The sequence below is a fragment of the Penicillium rubens genome, assembly GCF_028828025.1.
Source record: "Penicillium rubens strain IBT 27055 chromosome Unknown utg000001l_segment0_segment0, whole genome shotgun sequence".
Lineage (NCBI taxonomy): Eukaryota > Fungi > Ascomycota > Eurotiomycetes > Eurotiales > Aspergillaceae > Penicillium > Penicillium rubens.
Genome location: NW_026890599.1, coordinates 5,598,248 through 5,623,339, shown reverse-complemented (window position 1 = coordinate 5,623,339; position 25,092 = coordinate 5,598,248). Strand labels below are relative to the sequence as shown.

General features: G+C 50.4%; 10 protein-coding genes across 10 annotated transcripts; 7 read left to right on the top strand and 3 right to left on the bottom strand.

Annotated features, from left to right (window-relative positions):
• Positions 1-115: 115 nt before the first annotated feature.
• On the top strand, positions 116-5,094 carry N7525_002158 (transcriptional regulator SIN3; the record flags this gene model as incomplete). The annotated part of the gene is made up of 4 exons (XM_061212199.1): positions 116-216; positions 296-360; positions 454-4,382; positions 4,438-5,094. 4 exons carry the CDS (start codon positions 116-118, stop codon positions 5,092-5,094), a joined length of 4,752 nt encoding a protein of 1,583 aa, XP_061071425.1.
• Positions 5,095-6,263: 1,169 nt separating this feature from the next.
• Positions 6,264-7,966, top strand: coaT (acetyl-CoA hydrolase ACH1; the record flags this gene model as incomplete). Its single annotated transcript, XM_002557153.2, has 3 exons — positions 6,264-6,422; positions 6,473-6,713; positions 6,773-7,966. Exons 1-3 carry the CDS (start codon positions 6,280-6,282, stop codon positions 7,964-7,966), a joined length of 1,578 nt encoding a protein of 525 aa, XP_002557199.1. The 5' UTR covers positions 6,264-6,279.
• A 506-nt stretch (positions 7,967-8,472) lies between these two features.
• N7525_002156 (uncharacterized protein) lies at positions 8,473-8,872 on the bottom strand (the record flags this gene model as incomplete). The annotated part of the gene is made up of 3 exons (XM_002557154.1): positions 8,473-8,488; positions 8,559-8,686; positions 8,774-8,872. 3 exons carry the CDS (start codon positions 8,870-8,872, stop codon positions 8,473-8,475), a joined length of 243 nt encoding a protein of 80 aa, XP_002557200.1.
• A 4,310-nt stretch (positions 8,873-13,182) lies between these two features.
• btgE (putative cell wall glucanase (Scw11)) lies at positions 13,183-14,919 on the top strand (the record flags this gene model as incomplete). Its single annotated transcript, XM_002557156.2, has 1 exon — positions 13,183-14,919. The coding sequence occupies one exon, from the start codon at positions 13,183-13,185 to the stop codon at positions 14,917-14,919; it is 1,737 nt and encodes a 578-aa protein (XP_002557202.1).
• A 684-nt stretch (positions 14,920-15,603) lies between these two features.
• Positions 15,604-16,086, top strand: N7525_002154 (uncharacterized protein; the record flags this gene model as incomplete). The annotated part of the gene is made up of 1 exon (XM_061212198.1): positions 15,604-16,086. One exon carries the CDS (start codon positions 15,604-15,606, stop codon positions 16,084-16,086), a length of 483 nt encoding a protein of 160 aa, XP_061071424.1.
• A 308-nt stretch (positions 16,087-16,394) lies between these two features.
• N7525_002153 (uncharacterized protein) lies at positions 16,395-16,700 on the top strand (the record flags this gene model as incomplete). Its single annotated transcript, XM_061212197.1, has 1 exon — positions 16,395-16,700. One exon carries the CDS (start codon positions 16,395-16,397, stop codon positions 16,698-16,700), a length of 306 nt encoding a protein of 101 aa, XP_061071423.1.
• A 560-nt stretch (positions 16,701-17,260) lies between these two features.
• N7525_002152 (uncharacterized protein) lies at positions 17,261-17,589 on the bottom strand (the record flags this gene model as incomplete). Its single annotated transcript, XM_061212196.1, has 3 exons — positions 17,261-17,278; positions 17,356-17,433; positions 17,497-17,589. 3 exons carry the CDS (start codon positions 17,587-17,589, stop codon positions 17,261-17,263), a joined length of 189 nt encoding a protein of 62 aa, XP_061071422.1.
• A 1,858-nt stretch (positions 17,590-19,447) lies between these two features.
• N7525_002151 (uncharacterized protein) lies at positions 19,448-20,232 on the bottom strand (the record flags this gene model as incomplete). Its single annotated transcript, XM_002557158.2, has 2 exons — positions 19,448-20,146; positions 20,206-20,232. The coding sequence occupies 2 exons, from the start codon at positions 20,230-20,232 to the stop codon at positions 19,448-19,450; spliced, it is 726 nt and encodes a 241-aa protein (XP_002557204.2).
• A 1,227-nt stretch (positions 20,233-21,459) lies between these two features.
• N7525_002150 (MFS transporter) lies at positions 21,460-23,259 on the top strand (the record flags this gene model as incomplete). The annotated part of the gene is made up of 3 exons (XM_002557159.2): positions 21,460-22,384; positions 22,440-22,881; positions 22,947-23,259. The coding sequence occupies 3 exons, from the start codon at positions 21,460-21,462 to the stop codon at positions 23,257-23,259; spliced, it is 1,680 nt and encodes a 559-aa protein (XP_002557205.2).
• Positions 23,260-23,697: 438 nt separating this feature from the next.
• Positions 23,698-24,102, top strand: N7525_002149 (uncharacterized protein; the record flags this gene model as incomplete). Its single annotated transcript, XM_061212195.1, has 2 exons — positions 23,698-23,851; positions 23,882-24,102. 2 exons carry the CDS (start codon positions 23,698-23,700, stop codon positions 24,100-24,102), a joined length of 375 nt encoding a protein of 124 aa, XP_061071421.1.
• Between the last annotated feature and the right edge of the window lie 990 nt (positions 24,103-25,092).

Below are 25,092 nucleotides of genomic sequence, written 5' to 3'. Positions count from 1 at the left end.
ACGAGCTCCAGCTCTTCGATTACCAGACCCTGTTACTTTTTCTCCCCTCCTCGACCCTTCTTATCCGCCAAACCTACTTTCCCACTTCTCTCCTACTGGGGTTCGTGCATAAACCATGAACTCTGGAAGCGATAACTGGCACTCCTCCGGTGGGCCGCCGTCGCATCCTGGCATCGATCAGATGAACCAGCAGCCTCGGCCCCTGGGGTCATTCAGGTACGAGCAGTCCTATATAGTACAAGTTGCTTCATATCTTGATATCACAGACTAACCAGATATTCTTGCGCTTCAACAGTCAAAATCCCTCTCAGCAAGGTCAGGCTTCACAGCCCTCGGGCCCGGTACTTCCCCCTCCAGGTGGTGAGTGGCTCTCCTCTCTGCGAACTATGGATTTCCTTGGGAAATCCAACAATAAAAAGAAACGACTCAGACTAACTGATCATTCTATTGTAGCACCTTACCACCCTACTCAGTCAGGTGGCCATTCTCTTCCTGGGCTGGCAGAATTAAGTCAGACCCACGGAGGTCCGCACCAACCTTCCGCGTACGGCCAGCACCCAGCAGGCCCGTCGCATAACAGCGGCCATTCTCTTCCCGGAATTGGTCAAGCCATGCAACACGCTTCTCCCCAGCTCAACCGCGAGCGGGAGCGGGACTCCAGGGAGCGCGAGATCATCGAGCGTCAGCGCCAGGAAGAGATGGCTCACCGTGAGCGTGAGCGCGAGCGCGACCACCGTGAACAAATTGAACGGCAGTTAGAACGCCGCGAACAACCCCACCACCCTGTGCAGAGCCACACTGGCTCGATCCCCCTCCATCAACCCGTGGCCAATAAAGTCCCCAACTCCATTCACGGCCCGGGTGGACTTCTCTCGACCCTCAGCGGAAACCCGCAGAACGGCCACCAGGGCGGACCTCAGTCTGCTGCTGGCTTGTTCGGTCCTCAAATGCAGCACGGCGAAGGCACACCTCGCTCGTACATGCAGCACCCCGGTGGTCCACCAGGACAGCCTATGATGGCATACAATGCCGCTGGGCAGCAGATCCCAGGGAATGTTGCAGCTCTTGCCCAGGGCCAACAACCGATTCTAAATGATGCTCTCAGCTACCTCGACCAGGTCAAGGTACGCTTCGTTGACCAGCCAGATGTCTACAACCGTTTCTTGGACATCATGAAGGACTTCAAGAGTCAGGCTATCGATACGCCTGGTGTGATTCAACGCGTCTCGACACTTTTCAATGGTCACCCCGCCCTTATTCAGGGATTTAATACCTTCTTGCCCCCCGGCTACCGTATTGAGTGCGGTACCGAAGACAACCCTGATGCGATTCGGGTCACAACCCCGTCTGGCACGAATACACTCAGCATGCCACGTGCAGGACGTCCCTTTGAGACAATTACCAATGCACCTCCCTCCAGTGATCCGCATGGCCGGTCTTCTGATTTCTATCGTGACCAAACTCGACCTGGCTGGCAACAAGGGCAGCAGCAGGATCAGCAGCAAGGTCCCGCCTCTGGATCTTACTCTCCTGGCTCGAGGATGATGGGCGGCATGTACCAGCAGGATGGACCTGGACCCGCTCAGGATCACCACTATGGTTACCCCACTCAACAGGAGCAACAAGCTGCATCCGCCATGACTCATCAGCAAGACCACCGTGGAGTGGCACAGCTGCAAGGCGCCGCCTCTGCAGCGTCCGCTGGACTTGCCAGGTCGTCTCTCATGGGAGTTTCGGCCGCTGGACAGAACGCTAGTCTCACCCAGCCAATGAGCAACCTGGCTGGCGTCGGGACTGGTATGCTCCAGGGTGCTCAGGATCTGAACAAGCGTGGTCCCGTGGAGTTCAACCACGCCATCAGCTATGTGAACAAGATAAAGAACCGCTTCTCAAGCGCGCCAGAGATCTACAAGCAGTTCCTCGAGATACTCCAGACTTACCAGCGGGAGTCAAAGCCCATCCAGGATGTTTATGGACAAGTTACTCAGTTGTTTAACACTGCCCCGGATCTCTTGGAGGATTTCAAACAGTTTCTGCCGGAATCTGCCGCGCATGCCAAACAAGTTGCTGCGCAGCGCCAAGCCGAAGAGCAAGCTCCTCTTAGCAACCTCCGTGGCGAACCTGCAGGTTTCACCCAGACTCCTAACCGTGACGTCAAGATGCCTCCTCTGGGCCAGTTCAATGTGAAGGACCCCAAGGAAAGCAAGAAACGTCGTGGTGGCCCAGGTGGCGGTGTGGGCTCTATCTCGGGGCCTGCCGGTTCCGAAGCTGCTCGCTTGTCTGAGGCCGGCAGAGGTGGCCAGAGTTCGCAGTTCGGTAATGCCAGCAAGAGACCGAAATACCACCATGGAAAGCCTTCTGCCGACATGGCAAATGTCTCTCCCACTTTGGTTCCTGCTCTTCCGGAGCCTCTTCCTCCCTCGGTCTCCATGACTCCTAGCCAAGAAGAAATCGCGTTCTTTGACCGTGTGAAGAAGTTCATCGCCAACAAGCAAGTGTTCAGCGACTTCTTGAAGCTTTGCAACCTGTACACCACGGATCTGCTTGACCGTCACGTCCTGGTCAAGAGGGCCGAGGGGTACATCGGATCCAATGCTGAGCTCATGAGCTGGTTCAGACGGTTCATGAGCGCCGAAGAACCCGAGGATAAGATCATCGACCCTAAGGCGAACCCTGAATCAGGTATCGTCAACCTGGCTCACTGCCGGTCTCTAGGACCGAGTTATCGACTTCTTCCCAAGCGTGAACGCCAAAAGCCCTGCAGTGGGCGCGATCCGATGTGCAACGGCGTTCTTAATGATGACTGGGCTTCACACCCCACCTGGGCTTCGGAAGATTCTGGCTTTGTTGCGCACCGCAAGAACCAGTATGAAGACGCTTTGCATCGTATTGAAGAAGACCGCCATGATTACGATCACCACATTGAGGCTTGCACACGTACTATCCAGCTGATTGAGCCCATTTGCCAACAATTCCTTTACATGAGTGATGCGGAACGCATGGCATTCAAATTGCCGCAGGGTCTCGGTGGCCAAAGCGAAGCAATCTACCAGCGTGTCATCAAGAAGATTTACGACCGTCAACGCGGCGAGAAGGTCATTCGAGACATGTTCCTTCGTCCATGCCACGTCCTTCCCATCGTCCTTTACCGCTTGAAGCAGAAGCTGGAGGAATGGAAGGCCTGCCAGCGCGAGTGGGACAAGGTCTGGCGCGAACAGATGCAGCGCGCATACTGGCGCAGTCTTGACCACCAAGCCATCGCAACCAAGCAGACTGACAAGAAGCTCTTTGTTGCCAAGAACATTCAGCAAGACCTGCAGACGAAGCTTGAGGATGCACAGGCTGGTCGCCAGAGTGGCCGGACCCCGCTTAAATACCAGGCTGAGTTCCAGTTCAGCGATACTCAGGTCCTTCTGGACGCTGTCTACTTGCTTTTCTTGTACTTGGACCGCAACACTAATGGCTTCGGCGCTGATCCTCAGCGACTCATGAACTTTATCCGGGACTTCATTCCTACTTTCTTCGGCCTTGATCGTTACACTTTCAACTTGTACATGGACGAAGTCTACAATGCCATCAACGATGACGATGACACTTACGCCACTGAGGATGCCTCGAACGGAAGCCGCAAGGGGGCAGACTTGCAGAAGCTGGATCTTCTGCGTGAGGCTCTGGAACGTGGAGAACAGGCCGAGAAGTACGGCGATGATGTACCCCCCCCTCTTGTCCAGATTTCTTCCACCGTCTCCGACTCCGAGGAGTCCTTTGACGTGGCTGAACTGCGCTGGATGGAGCACCCCGGAAAAGGCAACTTCAACCTTGAGCATGAATACACACTCAATGAGAAGTACAAGAAAAAGGAACACCACATGTACTGCAACCTGAACATCTTGTGCTTCTTGCGTACTTTCGAGATCCTCTACTCGCGTCTCCTGCGCATCAAGGAGCAGGAGGAGTCAGCTCGCGAACAAGTCCGACGCGGTGTTCTCCCCAAGGCTGCCCACGAGTTGTGCTTGATCGACCGATTCCCAAGTGATTTCTTCTATGATGTCGACCCCAAGGCCAACCTTTACAAGCAGATCGTGCGTATGTGCGATGAGGTCATCAAAGGCGATATCGATCAGATTCACCTGGAAGAGACCCTGCGTCGCTTCTACATGCAGAGCGGCTACCTACTCTACAACCTGGAACGTATCTTCTCTTCCATTTCTAAGTTCGTGGCGTCCATCTTCACCGGTGACTCTCGCGACCGCAGCTCCGACATCGTCAACCTCTTCTTCAAGGAACGGGAGAAGGAGGAGACTACCCATCACCAGGAAATCCAGTACCGCAAACAAGTCGAGCGACTGGTCAAGGATGGTGATATCTACCGTGTTACTTTCGTGAGTTTTTCAATTTCCAAAGGCCACGCCTGACACCAACTAACGAATTCTTCAGTACCCCACCGACCGCCGTGTCACCGTTCAAGTGATGACCAGCGAAGACGCAACCCTTAACAACGACGAACTCACTCCCGAAGAGCGTTGGTCCTACTACGTGACCGCCTACTCGATGCGCGACCCCACCGAAGGCGTTCAATTCTCCAAGATGCGCATGCCCCTGCTGAAGCGCAACCTTCCCCCCAAGCTCGAAGAAGATGAGGAGTACGAGCGCTACTACCGCAGCCTGCAGCACCACGACGGCCTGACCATCCGCATCTGCGCCAACAACTACACCATGTTGTACCAGCCGCCCACCTACGACTGGTTCTGGCGCTCCAACGCCCCCATCCCGGAGAAAGACGCCGACGCCGACGCCATCAAGGCCCAGGCCGAGGAGCTCGCCAAGGAGAAGGCCGCGCTGAAGGAGAAGCGCCACGACCGCTTCGTGGAGAAGTTCGTGAACAACCCGGCCTGGGCCCGCGGCCTCAGCAAGGACCAGGTGGACGAGAGCAACCAGCGCTTCCGGTCTTGGGTCGACGGGACCCTCTCTGATAGCCCTGGTCCGGCCCGTGAGGGCTCTGCGTCTGGCTCTGGCTCCGCCCCCGCTAATGCGGAGGAGAAGGAGAATGGCGGAGACGTTGAGATGACCGATGCCGAGCCCACCGAGGCGTAGGGGTGGGGTGTAACTTTTACGACGGGGTCAGTCCCCCCGGTTGGCCAACCGGGGGGACTGACATGCATTATTGTTGATTTGGGGGGACGGCGTACACGATGAGGAAATTGCGATGAAATAGTTTTCTTTTTTTTACTTTTTTCTTCTTTCTTCACGGGTTTCCGTAGTTTGTATTTGTATCTCTCTTTCTTTTTTTCAAGTATCTCTTACTTTATTCTCACAAATGAAATGGCCATGGAGAGATTGGCCTGTTTATTCTCAATCTAATTTGATTTGTATGCTCTCATATCTAATTTTCCCTTAAGTAAAACTATCTCCGACCTCAGTGAAGTTGAATATCATATTGCACATTCCACTCGAGCCATACGCTAATGCGGCGATCGGCTCGAACTTCCGGGGTAAAACAAAAAAAGGGATCCCACCAGATCACCGTCGTCTCACTAGATCGGCACCACACAATCCTCTACTAGCGGCAATATACATCCGATGGTGTGGAATGGATTATCCAATGTGTAGTATGGAAATCTCCGTGTGGCCGAGCCTGCATAGCCGATACCATCCCGAGACGTGGAGCCGGGGGAAACTCGGTCTTGGGGATCTCCTCCATAGGATCTCCTTTTTTTTTCTTTCTCATGCTGTATATTGGATTATATTTTTGGTTTTATTACGTTAATGGGGGTATATTAAGCTGAAAAAGATGTTTCATAATAGTCTGTGTATGCAAGGAGCATATAGGGAAGGGAATATGATATAGGGGGAGACCGAAAGGGTAAGACCGAGATATGACCGGAAGCCGAGCGAATGCCGAGGAAAGTACGTGGTTGACGTCATTATGAATTATTTTAGCGATAAGCATCATCGAGGGGTATTTAGGGGAGTAATAGAGTAATGGATTAGATGGGAATTGACTGGGGATAGGGAGATATGTAATAATAGGAATGCAATTGAAGTTCAACCAGAAGGAGTTATACAATATACAACATCCCATAAACAATTGCCAAGTCCATCCCTACATAGCCCTAAGACCAAATCCAAAAGAGAACACTTCCATTCTCCCGGAGCTGTCGGCCTCGCATTCCTTTTGTGGAGACGTCTGCCCGTGGGGTTGAAGAAATTACTTATACCCCCAGATCCCCTTTCTTCTTTCCCACATCTTTGACACTCTCCCCTCTTCCATTCTGCATCATGTCTGCTTCGGCCCTATTGAAGAGCCGTGTGCGGCGCCCATCGTATCTGAAGAAGCTCGCCAAACCTGAGGATCTCCTTCACCACTTCCCCAATGGCACTTACATCGGCTGGTCCGGATTCACCGGTGTCGGTTACCCCAAGTATGTAACACAGATCAGATGTTGAGGGCAGAACGTTAACCTCAATTCAGGATGACTCCCATTGCTCTCGCAGACCATGTCGAGAAGAACAACCTCCAGGGACAGCTGAAGTACAACCTGTTTGTCGGTGCTTCCTCCGGCGCAGAGACCGAGAACCGCTGGGCCCGCTTGAACATGATTGAGCGACGTAGCCCTCACCAAGTCGGAAAAGAAATCGCCAAGGGAATCAACAATGGCCAGATCAAGTTCTTTGATAAGCACCTGAGCATGTTCCCCTCGGATTTGGTCTATGTAAGTCTCGATATTCCCCGAGGAAAACTATCGACCGCTAATCTTTCCGCTTCCGCCAGGGCTATTACACTCTGAACAAGTCCAAGCCCACAATTGACGTGGCAGTCATCGAGGCTTCCGCCATCACCGAGAACGGAGGCATCATTCCCGGTGCCTCCGTCGGTGCTTCGCCCGAACTGATCCAGATGGCCGACAAGGTCATCATCGAAGTCAACACCTCCATGCCCTCCTTCGAGGGCCTACATGACATCACCTGCTCAGACCTGCCTCCGGGCCGTAAGCCCTACCTCATCATGGCCCCCGAGGACCGCATCGGAACTAGCTACATCCCCATCGACCCGGAGAAGGTCGTCGCCATCGTCGAGTCCAACTACCCCGACCAGACCCTGCCCAACGCCCCCGAGGACGAAGGCTCGCAGGCCATCGCCTCGAACCTAATCGAGTTCCTCAAGCACGAGGTGAACCACGGCCGCCTCCCACCCAACCTCCTCCCCATCCAATCGGGCATTGGCAACATCGCCAACGCCGTCGTAGGCGGACTCAGTAAGGGCGGCGCGGACTTCAAGAACCTCAAAGTCTGGACCGAAGTCCTCCAAGACTCCTTCCTCGACCTCTTCGACAGCGGCAACCTCGACTTCGCAACCGCAACCTCCATCCGCTTCTCCCCAGACGGCTTCAAGCGCTTCTACGACAACTGGGAGCAGTACGCCGGCAAGCTCCTCCTCCGCTCCCAGCAAGTCTCCAACTCCCCCGAGATCATCCGTCGCCTCGGCTGCATCGGCATGAACACCCCCGTCGAAGTCGACATCTACGCCCACGCCAACAGCACCTGCGTCATGGGCTCGCGCATGCTGAACGGACTAGGCGGCTCCGCCGATTTCCTCCGTAACTCCAAGTACAGTATCATGCACACTCCGTCCGCACGTCCCACCAAGACCGATCCCACCGGCGTGAGTTGTATCGTGCCGTTCGCTACGCACATCGATCAGACCGAGCACGATCTCGATGTCGTCGTTACCGAGCAGGGTCTTGCTGATGTTAGGGGTCTGTCGCCGCGTGAGCGTGCCCGTGTTATTATTAAGAACTGCTCGCACCCGGATTACACGCCTATTCTGACTGATTACCTTGACCGTGCGGAGTTCGAGTGTCTGCGTAAGGGTATGGGTCATGAGCCGCATATGCTTTTCCAGGCTTTCAATATGCACAAGAATCTTCAGGAGAAGGGTACCATGAAGATTGATTCTTGGGAGTAAAGAATTGACGTGGTGCGCGGTTAGGGCGTTCGGTACATCTATTAGCGGTTTTGTACATATATCAATGTTGAAATATAAATCTTTTCCTCTGGATTGTTGCTTGGTTTGTAGCATGGGGGATATACGGTCATCTAGATGGCTTGCTAGAGCTATGCAGCCATGTCCGGGATAGTAAACACTAGGCACCATTAGTTACACGAAGTGTATTTTGATTAGTTGATCTAGTAGACTCCATAACGATGTCCAGACGAATAAATTGTGTAGAAACCAAATCTTGCCACACCAGAACTCCAATATCAAGAAAGCATGGTATAACAAAGCAATGCTCAATCAAAATCAAAATCAAAGCCAACTCCAAAAGAAAAACATCCAATCATCTCGATCTCATATCAATCCCATTTAGTTCCCAGGTCCTAGCAACAAAATCGAGTCAAACATCGATTCTGAACTAGACAACCAGTAACCCTATATCCATCTAAAAGATAACAGTTTATATCCAAGTCATATCAAAGCCCAGTGAGTCTATATAAAGTCAGCATTAATGCCCCAAACCTCACAATTGCATCTAAACCATGGGATCATATCAACATACCGACTCCAGAGCGACCCGAGAATACCAGGCTGCGGAGTCTCGGACTTCCGTCGAGCCCAGCCGTGGTCGACGTTGTAGTGCTTCACATCTTGTAACCCGGCGAAGAGGCCTCGTCCGGCTGTTGCGCGCTTTGGGGGTATTAGTCATGGATACTAATGGTGTATTGTGATAGTGGATGTGGATGGTGGAAGGTGATGATGACAGTGTGTACGTACACGATGCTCTTGAACGGAATTGCGAACCCAGTAGTCCGCGCCGTAATCATTTTGCAGACGGGCGTGCTCGCTATCGGTTGTTCTTGGTTGGGTGGGCATGTTGGCTTGAGTTTAGTTGGGTTGTTGGACTGTTGTGTTGGTGTAGATGTATGACAGTATCGAACGAAGTATCAAGTAACTGAAGTGTGTTTTGTATGATATCTTTGAGTGATGAACAATAACCTCTACGTGTAACATCCCATCCTTATATACACCACTCCCCACCCCCATCGATCCATGATCACAAGATTCCAAGCCGCATCGGAGTATGGCCTGACAGCATCGAACAGAACCATATCACAGTTCCGAGAGGCTGGATCGCGGGACGTGGCCGTTATCCGTTTCTGGATATAGTCTGTATAGCATGATCATGATTTATACCTCGGATTGGTCTTATCCGGGTTGGGTTGAGATAATACTAAATGTGGTTGGTTGTTTGAGTCGTGACGTCGGGGATATGGTGCGATTGAAGGCGGGTTTCTCCGTTTCTGGGGTTAGTACGGAATACTAGGTAAAGAGTAAATCCTGTTTATCTTCTTATTGCCGATTGTTATTCGGGATCAGATGATTGGGGAATGGCGGTGGTAGTGGTGGTACTTTTTGTGTGCTGTGTGGTGGCATGATCGGGTGGCATGGTGATGGGCAGATTTGTTTAACGGCAAAAAATAGGAAGAAGAGGGAACGTCCTACTTTGATTTTGACTTAATTAGGCTGGGATAGCTTTGAGATGCTGAGATGCATTTTTCATATTGTGCGACCGTCTTCACTGGATATTTTGAAGCACATACTGTTATGGTGTATAAACGAGCGGGTTCAACTTTGAAACTTGCACGGGATACATTCAGAGCATCTCACTTCGAAGTTCAAAGACGATGATCCTATCGCAAGATAATATTATATTTTCTCTACTATCAGCCCTGATCCCTCCGCGACACATTCATGCCCCTTGGGGCTTCTCATCCGAACAAGACGGCATTGCTCCACGCTGCGTGTCAATTGTATAGCACGCAAGCAAGGGCAAGCACATACAGGCCGCTGCACATAACTACAATGGCTGAGGACACCTTAGCTGGTTAATCTGTGAAACTGTCAATCTATACCAGTCCAACAAGCTCATACCGATCTAACCACTTTCTATATGACATCGCCACCGTCGGATTTGCAGCTGACACAACTTCGTATTCTTTGTTGACTTCTTGCGAGACATGAAAAGACTGGAAGACTTGTCGGATATTGCTGAAGATACCGGGGGCATGTCGGTCTTTACTACCGCCTGCCTTACGAGCCCTTGTAGTCCTTCCACTCTTTCCGTATGTTGTATGTCACCCAGGCAGTTGGGGTTGTATACAGTGACACCTCCTTAGTTTCAACACCCCTTATTCTGCCAATCGTAATCTACCAATCAAAAATTTTAGATAATGGGCGGTATAACTATTTAAGTAGGCGGTGCGTTCGTTTAGAAAGGCGGTAGCTGACAGGGTGCTGAAATTTAAGAGGTGTCACTGTAGTGCTGCGGGAATAGCTGGTTTCAATTACGGGTGGAATGGAATATGTTCAGGGTTATCTCAGACAATGAGAATGACTATTGATGAGAATTGGTCAAGTGAAGAGGCACCTGAAGATCAAGGCATACATTCCACAAGTGACATTCTCCATGTGGCTCCAGATCTCTCCCGAATATCTGAGATGTGGAATTCCAGTAAACTGGCCCTAAATCTGACATATCAAAACAGTCAGTTATATGCAGGGAAGCCCGGTCAAGAAACGGCTGCAGAAATTTCCCCGGAACAAAAACCCACCGTTGAACTGGACCCTTGGAACTTTGTACTGTACTCTGTATACGAGGTATACCGAGGGAACAAAGAAAACCCCAATAGCAAGGCTGATAGAAATCCCACAATAGCCTCTGCACGAATCGCACGGGCTTTCCAGATCCCAAATCCACAAGGCCAGCACACCCCTGCCCCTGAACCTCAAAAACGGTGCCAAGCCTCGACATCGATGCCAACTGAGCCCAGATCCGCTATTCTCCTTGGCCTTTTGATCTATTGGAATTGTCAGATTGGCCAAGAGTATTTCGGCGGTCTGGATCGTTGAGTTGTCTTTGACTTGGGCAGTTCCTTTGTTTGTATTCTGGTTATTTATTTCAATTACAACATACAACATACATTTCCACACGTATCCAAAGCAGAAACGTAGGCTAACGGTTCATTTCGGATTGTTCGGACTGGGCATCCACACAAGATTACATCACATTCTACCAAAGCCATCACTGTCAATAGTTCAACCACCAAGGTAATTATTGTCCTCGAATCGACCAGACTAGCGCAGAACCTTGATAAGATAACACAGTTACATAACTCAGGAGTCAGACGCTAGTCATGGTTCCATAAAATAATACATAGCGGTCATCTCCACAAGAAACAACCCTCGGCTGTGCCCCAGCATCCGTTGTGATCTACCCCCCCCCATGGATGAGTCGCGATCGCCAGTCGAAGAGATCCAGACTTCGTTCTCATTGTGATCAGCACACAGGGTACGGGATGGCAGAGAATCTGTTTGTTTATACTTGCTGCTTCCATTGCTTCCATTGCTTGTACGCCGTATATATACATGCAAATACTGCTCTTCCAGTGTGGGTGTCGGTTATATCGGATAGGCTACAGTGTTATTTGGTTCTGGTGACCACACCGCGTAAATGACTATACTCCGAGGAGAAGGTGGCTCGTCGACCAGGCGGGCCTTCCGATATTGTATTTGGCGCGATTACTTAATTGAACAGGTTCAAGCTTCCTGCCCCGTTTAATAACTCTTTTTGACTCTATTTAGGCCGGGTGATCGGCTAGTTCATGAGTGCGTGTACAATATTGTGTACCGCTGACTCGATGGAGATCGTCAGGGGCGGGGCAGAAAACAGCGCATACTTAACAGCGAACAATTGAGTGCTGTTTCCATAGAGCAGGACGAGTATCTCGATATAAGTAAACAATTGGGCTTGGGCGAACACAAGGATTCGAGATTCTTGCGATACTCTTGGCGGTGAAAATGTTTGTTGACCGCTGTAATCCGAGACTGGTATTGAAAAGCAATAATAAACAGAAGTCTTTGTATATTGTTGGTAATCCATAAAGATTGAACGATACCCGTATTGTGATTTTATAATAAAGATCGGCAGGGCGGAAATTAGAGGCTGCATTTTATCCAATCAGAACATGGGCTATACCCCAATTCAGCTGCCACCTTACCATTTTCGGACTGGTCGAGTGCGCTATGACAGTCAGCCCCACATGGCGTGGGAAGAGACTTTCCTGTTTTTCTTTGGTTTGGGACTTTTGGCTTTTGGCCCGGGGATTTCTCTGTCTGACTTTGCACTGAGACATTGGAATTAAAGCCCATTCTACTCCACCAACTCTCTGCTTTGCTTTGAAGACATTCTTTTTCTGGTCTGGGTAACCAGGAACCGAGGGTTGAACGGGGACTTGCCACCGAGGAAGCCACAGAGGGGCTGCAGTGGTGCCTTACTTGGTCTGACAGAATGGATGAAACCTTGGCCTCGTTTAGGTACAATGTGGCTTTTCAAGTTAGGAGTTGGGAAATCGGAAGCTGGATGACCCTCACGGCGGTAAGGGGAGGGCTAAATCTGGGTGTGAGACAGGATCACTATTTTTGACGCTGGGCCGAAGGCTGAGAAGGAAAAGGAGAGAAGACCTGCGGACGATCCGTGCGGGGAGTGTTGTATTGATAATAATAGTATTCGGATACGGAGGACTGAGTCAGTACTCCGTACAGAGTACTTCGTACACAGGATTGGTTCCCACTGCGAAATGAAATGACCGTTGGGCGAGAATATAATGTTTGTGTACGAGTAGGGAGTGCGCATTATGATCTGACTCTGTACCTGCATGGGCCTGATATAATCGGACTCAAATTGCAAATAAACCAAACAACGCAATTACATGCAATCTCCACTCTTGCCCGAGCCGTGTGGGCCAACCACAGCCAGCCAACGTTCGGGTGTCGAACATCCAGCCAATCAGATCGAGACCGTCCCTGAATACACATCTAGACTCGTCCAGGGGTAATTTTAGGGTAAATTAAATTCAAAGAAATTCACGATCGGTGGACCTGTATCTATGTTGTATGCAGAGGCTAGCACACTGGGGCCCTTTTTTAGGTCTTTTTTTTTCTCCTTTTCTCTTTTCCCCCCTAACTGCCCCCGGTAACCATTTCTCCAACAAAAGGCCTTGCGTGCCCCCGATCACTCTCCTTTTACCTTCTCAACCCACGTTCCTTCGATTCTATCACTGACCACCGCTTCACTCGTTCAGCGGGCATTCATTCTTTCGCGTGGTTGATATTATCTTTCCATCATGAAGGGATCTATCTTCGCCGCCGCCGCCTTGGTCGGCTCTGCCATGGCCGACGGTGTTCACCGTCGCCATGACGCTTTCCACCAGCGTCGCGAGGCCTCATCCAGCGTCTGGTCCTCCGCCGTCACTGCTGCCCCTGAGGAGACCTGCGGTTGCACCACCAAGGTCATCACCTACTACGGCGATGCTACCCTGGTCCCCGTCGAGACTGTTGCCCCTCCCTCTTCCACCTCCACCTCTACTCCCCTCCCCGAGTCCACCAGCACTCTCACCAGCACCGTGCACTCTACCAGCACCAGCACTTTGACCGTGACTGTCTCGGCCTCTTCTTCCTCGGCCCCGGTTCCCTCTAGCACCGCCGTTGCTAGCACTCCCGCCGTGGAGCTGCCCACTCCCGGTGTTAGCACTTTCTCCACCACCGGTGTCTACACCATCCCGGCCACCACCATCACCGTCCACGACACCACCACTGTCTGCGGTGCCACCTCCACTGACGTCCCCAGCGGCACCCACACCTACGGTGGTGTTACCACTATCGTCGAGACTGCCACCACTGTCACCTGCCCCTACGCCACCGTCAAGCCCTCCGGCAGCACCGTGACCAGCGTCATCGAGACCACCACCTACGTCTGCCCCACTGCTGGTACCTACACCGTTGTGCCTCCTACCACCACCTCTGTGCCCACCAGCACCGTTCTGGTCTACCCTACCCCTCACACCGTTGTCCCCGGTACCTACACCCAGGATGAGTCCGTCGTCACTGTGACCCGCACTGACTACACCTACGTCTGCCCTGCTCCCACCGACGCCCTGGCCTCGACCACCGCCCCCGCTGTCCCCACCACCGTGGCTGCTACCACCACTGCCGCCCCCGTTGTCAGCACCTCCAGCGCCAGCGCCAGCTCCACCACCTCCGCCGTCAGCGAGCCCAGCAACGTTCCCACCGTCCTCGGTGAGGGTCAGTACGGTATGACTTACTCTCCCTACACCGCCGGTGGTGAGTGCAAGACCAAGCAGGAGGTTCTCAAGGACCTCAAGGTCATCAAGAACAAGGGCTTCAACCTGATCCGTGTCTACTCCACTGACTGCAGCGGTCTCGAGTTCATCGGTGACGCCTGCAAGGAGCTCAGCCTCAGCATCATCATGGGTGTCTACATCGACGGCTCCGGCATCACCGGTGCCCAGGAGCAGGTCACCGAGATCTCCAAGTGGGCCGAGTGGGACATGGTCAAGCTGATCGTTGTCGGTAACGAGGCCATCCAGTCCGGCTACATCGACGCCGCTACCCTCACCACCTTCATCCAGTCCGCCTCCTCGAGCTTCAAGGCTGCCGGCTACACCGGCCTGATCACCACCACCGAGCCAATCAACGTCTGGCAGCAGTACGGCGCTAGCACTCTGTGCAGCGCCGTCGACGTCGTTGGTGCCAACATCCACCCCTTCTTCAACGCCGATGTCACCGCCGAGAAGGCCGGTGAGTTCACCAAGGGCGAGTTTGAGGTGCTCGAGAAGATCTGTGGCGGCAAGGACGTCATCAACCTCGAGACTGGCTGGCCCAACGCCGGTAGCTCCAACGGTGCCGCTGTTCCCGGTACCGCTGAGCAGGCCACCGCCATCAAGTCCATCGCCGCCGCGGTTGGCTCCAAGTCCATCTTCTTCTCCTACTCCGACGACACCTGGAAGAACCCCGGTGAATTCAACGTCGAGCAGCACTGGGGCTGCGCTGGTGTCTTCTAAGCGCCATGTCTCTTGATGGATTTTTGAATATTTTGTTTAGTTCTGCAAATGCAAAACTTGTACAGGAGGACTTGGAGTTTTACCTTTCTCTGGCTTGGTGATGTGTCTACGGACTTGGATCGGCCCTTTCTTCCCTTCTTGGATTCTATTTTAAACTTGACTCCTGTGGTAGATACACCTTTTATTTGACGTTGTCTACTGACCTTGCACCTTTTGATCTCTTTGTGCGTGTTTTTAGTCCTGTGTATATTTGCTCATTTATGCCTTCTTACGAGTCTGATACCGGTAGTCTTTTTGTATGATGTAGTCAGTATTTTCTATGCTGGGTCTGTACTCTGGCCAGGTGATCCTTGTGTTTCAGTGTTAGTGTTCGTTATGTCGACCTGTTCCTATATATTTTGGCCCTCAGGGATTTTAATTCGACGAGTCCACGAACATGCAACCTGCGCCCGACAAAGTGGAGCACTGCATACGCCCCGAACACTAAGGCTCAGCCCAAGACACGACATCAAGCCAGTGTCGATTTCACCATCCCTCAAACCAAGACAAACCCTCAAAGGCAAAATTGTACGAAAGAACCAGTGCCGCTCTACCCTGTCGAACCGAACCAAAACCAGAACAACGCCCGTGTCCCAGACCAGATCAAATCCGAATCCAAGCTACATCCCACTCTTTAATCTCACCATGCCGTTCCAAATACCATTCGAATGCGAGCCCTTCTACATGCGCCCACTGCTGATGGTCAAGGAATTATTCGGACTTTGGGTCCACTTGGCCATCCACTTTTTGATCCCAATCGCTGTCGGATTGGCTATAATATTCGTTATCGCTTTCTTGGCCTTCGCTATACTTGCGGCGCTGTTTGGTTGGGATTTGGGTTCTGATGAGGACAAAGGGAAGAGAGAAAAAGAGAAGGAAGAGAAAGAGAACAGCGAGCGAGAACAGAAGGTGAATCAGGGAAAACCAGATGCGCAAATATTTACCTCGTCTCCTGCTGTAACTGCGGGCGGCTCCAATGGTACCGTCGACCTGGAGAAGCGTCTCCAGATTGAGCTTGAACTTCTTGGAGAAATGGTAATTGCTAGGAAGGAGAGGTTGGAGGCTTTGAAGAAGATGCAGGTGGGGGGTGATGCTTCGGGTTTGGAGGTTTTGGGGAAGGTTGAATAGGACTAGGACTTGCCTCTGTAGGTAAACTATGTACCATGTGGGAAAAGCTATACTTCCTAAATAGGGAAAGAACACCATCTGACTTTTCCCGGACCAGGGTTCATCTCAACCTTGAATGGACTGCAAAATTCAGGGCACCGACCACTGACGTGACTTCTTGCTAAGACTACCTACCATCCTCTCCATCCAAACCCCAGCTGTTACCAACGTACTCTTATCAATTGTATCTCGAATCGAGTCAGTCAAATCTGACGAATCGACCAAATCTCACCTTAAACCCTCTTCCGACTATCCAGACACCCCTCAACATGGAGGACTTGTACGTGGAACTCTTCGGCCCCGAATTCAACGAAGTGCATATACTTTTACGTCCAGCAATTGTGACTGCAGCGCTCCTAATAGCGGTTGTCAAGTTGATCTTCTACTTTCTTCTGCCTACTGCCGCCGTCGTTTTCATCCTGACCGGATCCGCTGCACTGGTAACCGTTTTGATCCGGAAGATCTGGGAAAGATTCCTAAAGAAGGATGGAAATGAAACACGAAAGAAAAGTGACGATAAAGACCGGACCTTGGCTGGTCTCCGTGACCTAGAGGCCGGCGGAGTCAAATCTTGAGTCCCTGTCGATACGCAACAAAAGTTGACGTCTTTTGTTACTTGTCGCTGGAGGATACGGGTACGAAGCGATGGGCGAGGATGGGACCCTTTTGCTCTTTCTTTATGCTTTTATGGACTGAGCGCAGCAAGCTCGGATGGGATGTTTGCTCAGGAAGTTGATGGATACTTTCATTGGAAGAGGGCTGCGTTGATGAGCCATCTTGTGGAGTGGTCTACCGTCGTCTGTCGAGGGTATGCTGAGCGTGGAAAAAGGGACATCTTATTAGGGGATACGCTTTGTTATAGCTGTATCAAACTAAAGCTATTGATCGCAGTTTTATATTTTTAGCTTGGCTGGAACGCACGACAGGGGGACATCCCTACCAATGCAATGATTGAGAATTTGTGATATTCCAGAATTATATACCATTAACAAACTAGATAAATACAAGGCAAGACATTGACCATAGGCCTGAAAGGGGTTCACTGTTCATGTTGCGCCCTTATGTCGACAAGACACCATTGGTTGACCCGGTAGGCCAATCCCTCTTTTTACCATATTGTAACTCCAGAACCATCTTATAGCGGCATGCAAGTCTGTCACCCTCATTAGCATCTTTGAATCAAGCAAATCACACTCGGCAGACACCCCATTAGGGTTGCTAGATACTTACGCCGTTGGATCCGCAAGTAAGTCCCTCACAGCAGCATCCTTCGCCGGCACAGTTAGCAGCCGTGCAAACCATGGTGTCCTGATAACATCGTTAGAATTCCTCTCTACATTCTTGAACATCGTAGACATGGACCAGACGCACCGATTGGCACGCGATTGCGGCCTCAGGGTATGCTTCGGGGAGGGCGACAGTGAGAGTAGCAAGGAAGCCGAGAATGATGACCGACGCGCGCATTTTGAATTGGATGGAACTGAGAAGACTTGAAAATGGTTATCTAAAATCGAGGAAAAGGCCAAATCAGCGACCGAGCCAAGTATAATAATAGAAAGTATGGTGGGGCACCGCAATATGCGGGATTGGATGACATGCAAGGGCAAGGAAACGGTGTGAACCAAACATACGTTGCAAAATAGCAGTAGTCAAAGCAAAAAGTGAATATCGAACCACGGGTTACGGATACTTTAATATCGAAACTAGAAAAGTAAAGACGAACGCATATCAGGCTCCATCAAAGTCTTATAACTTGCAGACGCGGAGCACCACAATGACACAGACCACGCACCAGCGCGATGATCTATCGTTGTCTCGCCTGAAACAGGGCAATTGGGGGATCTACAGGGGCAGCTGTGGGATCGATCGGCACTGATTGGATGATGGCTGGGGCGGTTTTGTCGTTCTCGGAGGCGGACGCCCTATAGCGGGATCGCTTGCGTCGATGGATGCAACCTCCGAGTACATACGGCGTCGCTTGATCCTGTTTGATTAATGAGGATTTATTTCACGAGGGGTTGTTTTTGCCTCCCGCTATGTAGAACGGGAAATGGTGTGTAGAACAAAAACATCAATAAGACTACCCACTGATTTTCATCCAGGAGTATGAAGTCATTGACAGTGGCGGACGAAGAAGCTTGTGCAACTTGAACTAGATTGATGATCTATGTCTGACGCTGTGCTCGTGGTTCGAAGGACACAAGCTTCCTACTCCGTACACCCCAGGTGTGACTTGAATGGGGCTGTTAAGTAATGCGGCTGGCGATGTCATTAACCACTTGGCATCGTAATTGTAGGGGGTCCTCGGTGGTGCGACCGCTGAGCTTTGTGTTCTTGCAGGCTTGGCGGTGACACACGAAGCTTGCGTGGGCACCCCCAGATGGGAAGGGATATACTGCGTGGTGGGTCGTGGTCGATAAGGGGCTGGGGCCATGACACTGGTATGTTGTACGGAGTACGGAGTACTGCGCTGGGCTTTCATGAGATATCGTTTCAGGGGCGGACACGATTTGAATACGCGAGACAGTACGGAGTATAAGCAATGTATAAGCAATGGGCAATTGATATGGTGAGCGTGATACATCGTCACCTGAAGCTAGACACCTTGGGGCCCAGGCATTATAATAGACATGTGAGCGGAACATCGTGGCACCGGCCTTGGTGTCTAAAATAGAAAATACACTTGCATATATGGTCCAAGGTACAGTAGTTTTCGAAATCAGCTATACCACCATACTCTTACTACTTGCCCAGGTGAATGCCGGAAGACAATTCCGAGGGATGCTAGCCTTTGGTTCTCGGCCCGTACCCGAAACCACCCTAATCCCTATTAGGTTACTTTAGAAACTGCTTTGCCGTATATATATCGTAGTATTGATGTAGAAAGGCATTTGCCAGACTCCTACGAAGATTTTCGCAATCCCTGGCCGAAATACAGCGAATTGTAGTCAATTTTGGCGGTCTTGTCGAGAAATTCTCTATAGCCGCGAGGGGCAGGGGCAGCCTAGGATCTCGAACGTTGTACGACGAACGGCCATGGAAGGCTTCATATACTTTCAGTCTCGACTTTACCGAGTTAGGAAGTTTGGAACATGCAGTCGTACGCATAAAGTGTCCTAAAACGAAGGAACAGCGTGGAAGTGTATCAATTACAAGAGGACTCGGTAAACGCTTCTAGCATATCATTTTGTGCTCTGATAGTACATATGCGTAAAAATCTCAACATGCTCCGGCACATTACTCTCGCCTGTTCTGGTTTCCAAGCACCGATAATTTTGTTTGCTTCGCAAATTGTACCCTCATCGTCTACATCTGCCAACTTTTAGGTCACGATGTAACAGCTACCTTGACTGGGTTTAGGCATTGCATATGATCCAAGATACTGTCTCTTTTCTTGTTCATTAATCGGCACCTGTAGAAATGGAACAGGCGATGAAGGACGGTTTGGGTTTCTGATATCTCTAAACTTGCTCATCACGTAGCCAGCATCGCCCAGGTAGCCGGAGTCCTCCAAAGGTGATGCTTCCCCAGTTTCCCTTGGGAAAGAAACATCCTCGAGATCCAAGATCACAATTTTTCCGTTTTCGCAAAGCAAGAAATTCTCCGGTCTTAGGTCTCCATATTCCACGCCATGCTTTTGAAGAACGGAAAAAACTTTTTGAAGTTGACTCAGCAATGTGTCTTCTGAAACTTTGGCCTTGTTGCGAGCGAGTTCATCTAGTGTAGAACCAGAAACCTCGGATAGAATAAGTGCAGGAATCCCGTTGAGCGAGCCTTCGCCAAAAAGTCTCGGTATGATTGTTCCTTGAAGATTTTCCAATCTCTTGTAAGCTTCCTTCTCACGCTGAAACTGGGCAATCCATCCGTCCTTCTGCTGCTTGACAATGATGGAGTTCACATTCGCTGGTAAGGCATTGTGACATGAGGATGGCTCAGTCTCGAGGCGGTGAACTGTCTGACGTCGTTGATCTAAAGTCTTCAGCGTTCGCGCGGCGATGGGCAAGCCGTCTAGATAGACTGTCTATCTCTACGTGAGCTCGAGGCATTAATCCTTTGTCAAGTCTAGAGAATACGGCTTACATTTGGGAGATATGCATCTTGAGGCATGATAGGCGCCTTGTTGAAGAAAGGGGAGGGGGGGGGGGGGGGGGTTTAATGTACGAAGTGAGGAAGAGCAAGGGGCCTATATATAGGCTCCCGACCTTCCAAGGTTGGAATGGAACCGATTACTAATATGGCACGTGAATGACCCTCGGAAAATGCCCACCCTTACGAAAATACCAAATGAAGTGAAGTGCACTATTTAATTTTTTCCACATCCAACTTTGGTATTACCTTGACTTGTGATCTGAGCGGATGAGGCTAGCATGGTTCCCAGGCATAACTGCAAAAGTCAAAATGAGGTTACCTTGATAGGGAACTTAGATAGAGAATGGCGCCACTTGTAGAGCAGTTCTCGTACTCTGGGGTCGAGGTGCTCTTTTCTTTCCGCGTAACATTAAGTCGACCGCGGGCAACAGCAGCAGCAATAAGTATTCTTTCGACAAAGTGGATATAAAAGTGGCCAGTTGACGACCCTTATTCGCTTACACACTGTACTTGTATATGGCTTTGAGATCCCGTTAGTCAAACAAGCGCTTTTTAACTGATGTGGTGATTGTAGCGTGTTGATTGGAACGAAGTGGTCGCACCATTTGATGGTTGATCATATCAGGTGAGTGTATGGGATTCGAGCCTCCAGTTTCTGTTGGTATGTTAAATGTCTTTCTCAAAGCCATCTGACGGAGTGGAATTGCCCCGACCAGCTCAGCGGCTCGGGAAGCGGGTACTAGCGGGAACAAGGCGCTGGTGGATCCAAACCTGGCCTATGGTTGGGTCAAAGTCTGCGCAGACTCCATGGCCACAAAGCTTGGCAGAGCCTGGAAATAATGGCATCGTCTTTTATACAAAAATACAGCTTCAAAGAACGCACGAACACGGCTTTTAACGGAAACTTTGACATATGCCAGTCCAAAAGTCTCCGAGATCGTTCACAACCTGATTTCAAATCACCTTCGGAATTCATGGATCATTTCTAATGGCCTGTATGAGTTTCCTTTTCTCTTTTCAACGCCATTGCCGCTAGATGCTTAAATAACCGCCCTCAGACTCGTTTTGACAGTAACTTCGGGATTCTGCACTTTCTCCTTTTTTTTCTGGAGTCATTGGATCGACCAGAAGAAGTCGTGGTTACGCCGTAAGCAAGGACGTTGTCCCCATCCGTTTCTTCATAACATCCTTATTTACGCGATTTGCCTGAGGGTCCTAGTATCGAAGAGAAAGATCCCCCAGACCATGTCAGCGATAAACAAAACTAGCGGTCGCTTTCGGATACCGCTATGCCAGCTAGTGTTATCCCAAGACACCATCACCGACGACGTTGTCAGCCACGAATGGGAGGGAAATGGCACGCCTGAAGATCCTTACTTGGTGGACTGGCTTCACGAAGATGCCCGCAATCCGCACCAAATGCAAGATTGGCTGAAATGGTCCATCATAATTCTACAAGCCGCTTCCTTTTTGTCCATTACTTTTGCTTCGTCTGCTCTCTCAGCAGCCAACCCCCAGATCCAGGAACGCTTCGGCACCAGCACTGAGCTAGTTGTTGCCGACACCTCGCTTTTTGTTCTCGCCTTTGCCATCGGACCAGCTATGTGGGCTCCGCTTTCCGAGCTCTGGGGTCGTCAGATCATCTACTTCGTCACGTACGGGTTGACTACACTATTTGCCGGGTTAACAATTGCAAGCCCGAATATTGCGACTTTGCTAGTCCTAAGATTCTTCGCGGGCGCATTTGGTTCTTCGGCAATCTCCAATGCTGGAGGTGTGGTTTCAGACATGTATACAGCCCGTGATAGAGGGCTGGCTACAATCGCTTTTATTGGAGCCCCCTTCTTAGGTCATAGTCTCGGACCGATCACTTGCAACTTCTTAGCTGTGTCAAAAGGCTGGAAGTGGGTCCAAGGGCTTACAACTATCTTCAACGGGGTGGTGTTCCTGGTTGGGATTGCTTTTATCCCCGAGACTTACACCCCAGTCCTATTGCAGAAGCGCGCTGCCAAGCTTAGTAAAATGACTGGAGCAGTTTACAAGAGTCGTCTAGACATTGGAAATGCACATAGGGCTGCTGGTGAGATCTTCACCAAGACCATGGTCCGACCCTGGATATTACTGTTGATGGAGCCGATCGTGCTGCTTTTGTCTATCTACATGGCTATCAGTAAGTTCTCCCATATGTATCATCATTTCTTCTTATCAGGGACTAATGTTCATAGTTTACGGAACGATGTATATGGAATTTGCTGCATTCCCGATTATCTTTGAAGAGAATCTCAAATGGCCCCAAAGCACCTCCGGCCTGTCCTTCCTTGGCATGATGATCGGGCAGATTCTCGGATGCGCTTATTCAATCTTCGAAGACGGCCGGTATAAGAAAGTCGCCGATCGCACAGCCTACGGTCGCCCACCTCCCGAAGCTCGACTCATTCCAGCGATGGTCGGAGCAGTTACCCTTCCTATAGGATTATTCTGGTTCGCCTGGACCAACTTCCCCCACATCCATTGGATTGTCTGCGAGATTGGAACTGTACTTTTTGGATTCTCCCATGTTTCCATTTTCTTGAGTGTGGTGAACTACTTGGTCGATGGGTATACTATCTACGCGGCATCGGCATTAGCAGGTAACGCTGTCATCCGGGCCCTTTTCGGCGCGGCATTGTATGTCTTCACTCTCTCGTTCCCGATCATAGTCCTAGTATTAGACTAACTTGATATCTGTGTAGTCCGCTCTTCACAACGCCAATGTACCAGAACCTTGGCATTCAATGGGCCTCCTCGATTTCGGCTTTCCTCGCTGTAGCTTGTCTACCGTTCCCATGGATTTTCTACAAATACGGCCCAGCAATTCGCCGCCACTGCCAATACGCTGCAGAGTCTGCCTGGCAATTGGATGAAATGGCCGACCGGATGCGTGCACAGGCTGAGCAGAGAGCAGCCAAGCAGAAGCCCGAGAGTCGAATAGATACTGGCCAGGGCTTGACTGCTTCCCCTGATGAGAAAAATACTGGTGCAGCTCAAGGAAACGAGCTACCGTGAAGCAAGTTTAGCGTTTTACATTGGCACATTTTATATGGTGGCTATTCTTAGACACATATCAGTGTCACGTCGGCCTCGATCATCTTCCAAGGTTATATAGTTGGCTTATGTATTTAAAAATTTCTTGTACTGAGTAAACAGGCCAACATGGTGCGGAGATAACAACCAACCATGGGAGATTGGATCTTGGTTCATCGGTCTTTAATGCAGATTAACTTTTCTCATTAGTTTTTTTAAAAGCGGGTATTACTTCGTACTGCTGTACGGAGGTCCATTTCAACTTGAAAAGTTCGTGTGCGTATTTTTAGTTATTTGCTTTTTAATTAGTGTGTAATGGTACGGAGTAGTTTACGTATACATACATACCAGTACCCCGTACCCCTTTTTCTATTTATACTACTCCCACCTAGCTACCCCCTACCACCTACTACCACTACCATGGGCCACGATGTTTCTAAGCGCGCAATTGTAGTAGCATGCAAAGCTACTGGTGTTAGCTCTGCTACTATTTCAGAGCTATCTGGCCTCCCAAAGCGCACTGTCGACCGCATATATGAAAGAGCCCTTAAACATGGCTTTGACCCGAACTCGCGTCCTTAGAATATTTCTGACGCTATCCTAGCTGACGCCCCTCGCTCTGGGAGGCCGACAAAGCAGACATCACAAGTGCAAAGTCAGGTACTTTCAAAAGCACACGATGACCAAGACGGCCGTGCAAAAACATGCACTGATATTGCAGGAGAAATGAACCTCGAAGGACATGATATCTCTTCATCGACTGTCTGGCGCATTCTGAAAAAGGCTGGAGTACAAGAAGCGACACCCGCTGAAAGCCCGGTTTAACGAAAGCCATCCGCGAAGCTGGGCTAGCTTGGTGTCTCGAACACCAAGATTGGAGTTTGGAAGATTGGGAAGAAAAATGTTGAAGCAGCCGATGTAAGATACGACGATCAGCACATCTGTGTAGTCTCTAATTTGCTGAGGTTATAGATGGCCACTGGGTGACATTTGGGCTGTGTATATGCATGATACATCACAATCGCGTGTGATGAGGCCCAGCGGGACTGGGACGCCTCAGCCCCCGGACATCCTCTCTCCAGCCACACACACCCCGCTGCTCCTCATGCACCTTGATCTTTTTCAATCTTGATCTCAGTTTCGCAGTAGATCTCTGCTTTCTAGAACGATAGAATACGATGAACCAAACAATACCGCCACCCGTCACTTTCAAAAACCAAGGTGACGGCACGCAGAACCCGAATGCCGGCAGTGGACTTCAAAACAATAACAACTCCCATGAGGCGCAATACAACAATTGTTCAGGTGCAATAATGAGGGCAATAAAAGCCAAGAAGCTTCTCCTAATAAACCGTTCGTAGTAACATTGGTTGGCGAGAGTCTAAGCCCTGAGGCCCAACCAAACGGTTAGTCCGCCGTTTTGATACTGCCTGGCGCGCAGAGCCTCCTTCTACGTATGATCTATACTTACACATTTCAGACCAAAACAGGGAGGGCACGCCGAGGTTCCTCAAATCCAACGCCGATACCCAGGGTAGGAAATATAGCGCTGTGACAGATAGGACGTATGGATGACATTTGATAGATAGCGCAATATCTCCGGTATTGAATTCTTCATCAAGAGGCAATAATTTAAGGCGGATTTCATATAAGACATATACAGGACAGCTAAATCAGGGAGAAATTACATCATGGTCAGCGGCAGTTGTTGTCTCTAGTATTTAATGTATTTAACAACAGCCTACAAGGTCAGATTACGATATGCAGCCCTAATTGATCAGGCTGCTTGTATGGCTGTCCACACTGTAAGACAGT